This window comes from Entelurus aequoreus, linkage group LG05 (assembly GCF_033978785.1).
Source record: "Entelurus aequoreus isolate RoL-2023_Sb linkage group LG05, RoL_Eaeq_v1.1, whole genome shotgun sequence".
Lineage (NCBI taxonomy): Eukaryota > Metazoa > Chordata > Actinopteri > Syngnathiformes > Syngnathidae > Entelurus > Entelurus aequoreus.
The window spans coordinates 84797118-84802117 of NC_084735.1; the positions used below are offsets into that span (position 1 = coordinate 84797118).

Here is a 5000-nt window from a genome sequence, read left to right on the forward strand (position 1 = left end):
TCTTGGTGATCTCCAGCAGCTTCTGCTTTGCCCTCCTCTCGGCATCCTTGGCCTCAGTCAGGTCCTGCTTCAGGTGATCCGCCTCCTTCAGTCTGGAATGACAAGTTGGAATGAAGAAGAGGAGGAGGTAGCGCGTAAAAGAAGTGACTTAGACCTGCGCTCAGACTGCTCCACCAGTTTGACAGCCAGCTGCTCCGCCTCCCTCATCTTCTGCTCCATCAGCCTCTTCTCCTCCTTGGTCTTCATGGCGGTGACCTCTAACCTCTGTCTCTCCTGCTCGGCCTCGGCGGCCTTGTGGGCCAGCAGCTTGGCCTCCTCTTCGGCGATCTGCGCTTTTTCGGCCAGCAGGTCCGCCGTCTCCTCGGAGCGCAGCTGGGGGAGGTCACAGAGGAGGTTAGCATGTCCGTCAGTACACTTTGCACGAGTGTACCGTATTTTTCGGACTATAAGTCGCAGTTTTTTTCATAGTTTGGCCGTGGGTGTGACGTATACTCCGGAGCGACTTATGTGTGAAATTATTAACACATTACCGTAAAATATCAAATAATATTATTTATCTCATTCGCGTGAGCGACGAAGCAAATGGCAGCCATCGTCACACACACACACGTCAGCAATCGTCACTCACACGCCAACCAATAAGAATTCGGCGGGGGCGGGTCATGACAGAAGTGCATTGTGGGTTTTGGAATGCTAACTGCTATATGCTATACGCTACTGCCGGAGCTATTAAAATGGATCACATCAACGTTGGCGGTAACTTATAAAAACTGAGAAGGACTGAACTAAAATGGCACCAAAAAGGAAATCATATACTGCAGATCACAAGCGGGACGTAGTGAAATATGCACCAGAAAACGGCGATCGAGCAGCAGAAAGAATGGACGCTAGCGGGGCATACCAGGAGCAACACAGAGGAGGAAGATTTCATGTTATTTAGCGATCGGGAGTGACAGATTGTTTGGTAAACGTATAGCATGTTCTATATGTTATAGTTATTTGAATGACTCTTACCATAATATGTTACGTTAACATACCAGGCACCTTCTCAGTTGGTTATTTATGCCTCATATAACGTACACTTATTCAGCCTGTTGTTCACTATTCTTTATTTATTTTAAATTGCCTTTCAAATGTCTATTCTTGGTGTTGGCTTTTATCAAATACATTTCCCCCAAAAATGCGACTTATACTCCAGTGCGACGTATATATGTTTTTTTTCTTCTTTATTGTGCATTTTCGGCCGGTGCGACTTATAGTCCGAAAAATACGGTACTTAGTTCTTGAGTGCACTAGTTTTGACTAGTGTGTGGCGCTACACAAATCATTAACTGTTGTTGCTAATTTACTGGAAATGACCATCCCAATAGTTACTTGCTACTTTTTCTGTTCGTTACTTACCACGTGTTGCTCCTCACCTGCCATTATTTCAAGTTAGTCCCTCCCCTTTTGTAAGATGGCGGCTACTAAGGGTCATAAGTGTCTAGCACTGCGTTTTCCTCTACTCCTAGTGTGAACTAGGGCAGTGGTCCCCAACCTTTTTGTAGCTGCGGACCGGTCAACACTTGAAATCTTGTCCCACGGACCGGGGGGGGGTGGGGGGAGGGGTGAAATAAAAAAAATTTAAAAATGTATTTATTTTTTTTCATAAAGAAATACAATCATGTGTGCTTACGGACTGTATCCCTGCAGACTGTATTGATCTATATTGATATATAATCTATATATTGTGTATTTTATGTTGATTTAATAATAAAAAATAAATAAACTTTATTTATTTATTTTTTTTAAATTTCTTGTGCGGCCCGGTACCAATCGGTGGTTGGGGACCACTGAACTAGGGTGTGGGATAAAACAATATCAATTTACATCGCGATAGACAGATACCGTATCTTTCGGAGTATACGTCGCACCGGCCGAAAATGCATAATAAAGAAGGAAAAAAACATATATAAGTCGCACTGGAGTATAAGTCGCATTTTTGGGGGAAATTTATTTGATAAAAGCCAACACCAAGAATAGACATTTGAAAGGCAATTTAAAATAAATAAAGAATAGTGAACAACAGGCTGAATAAGTGTACGTTATATGAGGCATAAATAACCAACTGAGAACGTGCCTGGTATGTTAACGTAACATATTATGGTAAGAGTCATTCAAATAACTACAACATATAGAACATGCTATACGTTTACCAAACAATCTGTCACTCCTAATCGCTAAATCCCATGAAATCTTATACGTCTAGTCTCTTACGTGAATGAGCTAAATAATATTATTTGATATTTTACGGAAATGTGTTAATAATTTCACACATAAGTCGCTCCTGAGTATAAGTCGCACCCCCGGCCAAACTATGAAAAAAACTGCGACTTATAGTCCGAAAAATACGGTACTCGACATTAGTAAAAAATGTGTTCCATTCAAGGTTTGATGTTTTTTTTCTTCTTTTATGTCGGAAGAAACCGGAAGTTGCAAAGCAAGGTTGGTTGCATGGAAAAAAGGCACTTGCTCTCTGGTAACTGAGAAACGCAGAAAGTGATCACTGATCAGTGGAAGTGACACGCTAACAGCCAATCAACAGTATCAACTATCAAGTTTGGTTGCGCCACCTTGTTGTCTCACGGTGGATTCTTGGCATGGAGTGAAAAGAGAAACTAAAGATGAGTGCTGCTGAGAGCCAAGAAATTGTCGATACAACAGAAAAAGTCACCTCCGACATTATGTCAGGTTTTTTTTTAAATGGACCGTGGTCAAACCAATGTTGACCAAATTCACTGTGCTCACCCTTTAGAGCACAGCTGTAACTTCCCGGTACTAAACCTGCAAAAAATAGTTCCTCTCAGGTTTCTCTCATTTTACATTTTTAGACTTTGCATTATTTTCAGGCCGTAAGACTCTTGAACATAATTATCCCCTCAATTCCCCCAAAAAATGGATTAACTCGCTGGAATATAAAGACAATATAACATACATCCATAAACCTGGATGCATATGCAAAAGTGCAATATATTTATCTGTACAGTAACCTTATTGCTTTTTTATCCTGCACTACCATGAGCTAATGCAACGAAATTTCGTTCTCTGTACTGTAAAGTTCAAATTTGAATGACAATGAAAAGTAAGTCTAAGTCTAAAAAAATTAAGCATTGTTTACATATTTCTTATTTTTGCATTTATTATTAGGTGTTGAATGTGATTTTACAATGTTGTTTACATTGATTGTTTTTCGATGCTTATGTTGACAATTCACTTCCTTTCTGCCTTGCTAGCCGAGGGGATTACAATCAGAGGAAGGTTACATTTGAAATAAAAATGTTTACATTTCATATATGTTTCTCTTGGTCCTTATTTTTGATAGGTCATAAAAAATATCAAAAATGATCGACATTGACCGATATAAAACACTTATATCGTGATAGTTTTCAGCCACCATGCCCAGCCCTAGTGTGGACACTTATAAACGCAAAGACAGAGTAACTATGAAAGTGCGGCAGTTGAGAAGCAACAAGGATCTCACCAGCGCCTCGTTGGCAAGCCGCGCCTCATCCTGCAGCTGGAAAAGTCTGCGTTCCATATCCTCTTTCGCTCGCTCCGCCTCCTCCCTCATCTGTTTCTCCCGCGCCAGGATCTGTCGCTCCATCTGGACCAGGCCCACACAGAACCGTCAACAAAACAACAACAGAGTCGCCGCTTGTTGTTAACTTGGCGAGTCGACATCCTCACGACCTTCTTGCGGGCCTTCTCCTCTTTGGCCTGAGCCTTCATCTGCTGCACCTCGATGGAGTCCACCTTCCTCCTCCTCATGAACAGATCGTGGTTGCCGATGCACAGCTGCAAGATCTGAAGACACAACAACAACATAGCCGTCATGTTCACATCAGTGTTTCCCACACATTCATTTATTTGTGGCGGCCCGTCACGAAATAATTACGTCCGCCACAAATTAAAAAAAAAAACATAAAAAAAAAATATATATATATATATATTTTTGTCCTGTTTAGCTTCTCAGGCAAATCATATAGTTGATGTAGATGCCCATATAGGCTGTTCAGATTTACTTTACAAAAGAGAAGTGTAGGATACTTCTCTTGTTGCCTTATTTGTATTTGACCACTACTGTTTTCTGTTTATTTGTTACTGACTGTGGCAGGACACCTCTGCCTCTGTTTCACTTTATGTTGCTGGTAAATAATATGGTTGTAGTAGTAGGCTAAAGTTAAATTATTTAGTATGCACTAATTAAAGGGGCAGAGCTTTAAGAGACATTTTAGCTTTTATATTTTAGAAGATATATTTTTTGTAAGAACCACAATTAATAAATATATTTCAGTGAATAACTTATTGTTCAAATCTGTATATAAATATGTACATAAAGTGTTGTAATTACCGTAATTTCCGGACTATAAGCCGCTACTTTTTCCCCTCGTTCTGGTCCCTGCGGCTTATACAACGGTGCGGCTTATTTACGGCCTGTTCTTCTCCGACACCGACGAAGAGGATTTCGGTGGTTTTAGTACGCAGGAGGAAGACGATGACACAATGATTAAAGACTGACTTTTCATATACCGGTAGGCTGGTTATTTTGATAACGTACAGGCGAGCACTTTGTATTACTTTGCACCGTTGTATTATTTGTACTCTGCACGAATGCTGTTCGCCATGTCAAAGATGTGAAAGTTTGATTGAATGATTGAAAGATTTATTGTTAATAAATGGGACGCTTTGCGTTCCCAAACAGTCATCTCTGTCCCGACAATCCCCTCCGTGGTAGCAGGAACCCCTATATACTACGCTAATTACACATCAAAACCCTGCGGCTTATAGTCGGGTGCGGCTTATATATGGAGCAATCTGTATTTTCCCCTAAATTTAGCTGGTGCGGCTTATAGTCAGGTGCGGCTTATAGTCCGGAAATTACGGTATATTGTAAAATGGATGGATGGATGGACGGACGTTTAAAACAAAACTGTTATTATTAATTAGTAAGTATACATTTT

General features: G+C 40.6%; 1 protein-coding gene across 2 annotated transcripts in view; it reads right to left on the bottom strand.

Moving 5' to 3' along the window:
* nf2b (NF2, moesin-ezrin-radixin like (MERLIN) tumor suppressor b) overlaps window positions 1-5000 on the bottom strand; it is a 40716-nt gene that overhangs the window by 10703 nt on the left and 25013 nt on the right. For both annotated transcript variants that reach the window (XM_062049131.1, XM_062049132.1), the window contains exons 11-14: window positions 3730-3843; window positions 3521-3643; window positions 155-372; window positions 1-92 (exon numbers count right to left, since the gene is read on the bottom strand). The exon at window positions 1-92 is cut by the window's left edge and continues 11 nt beyond it. In XM_062049131.1, the coding sequence (XP_061905115.1) occupies window positions 1-92; window positions 155-372; window positions 3521-3643; window positions 3730-3843 (547 nt within the window). The remainder of the gene's footprint in view (window positions 93-154; window positions 373-3520; window positions 3644-3729; window positions 3844-5000) is intronic.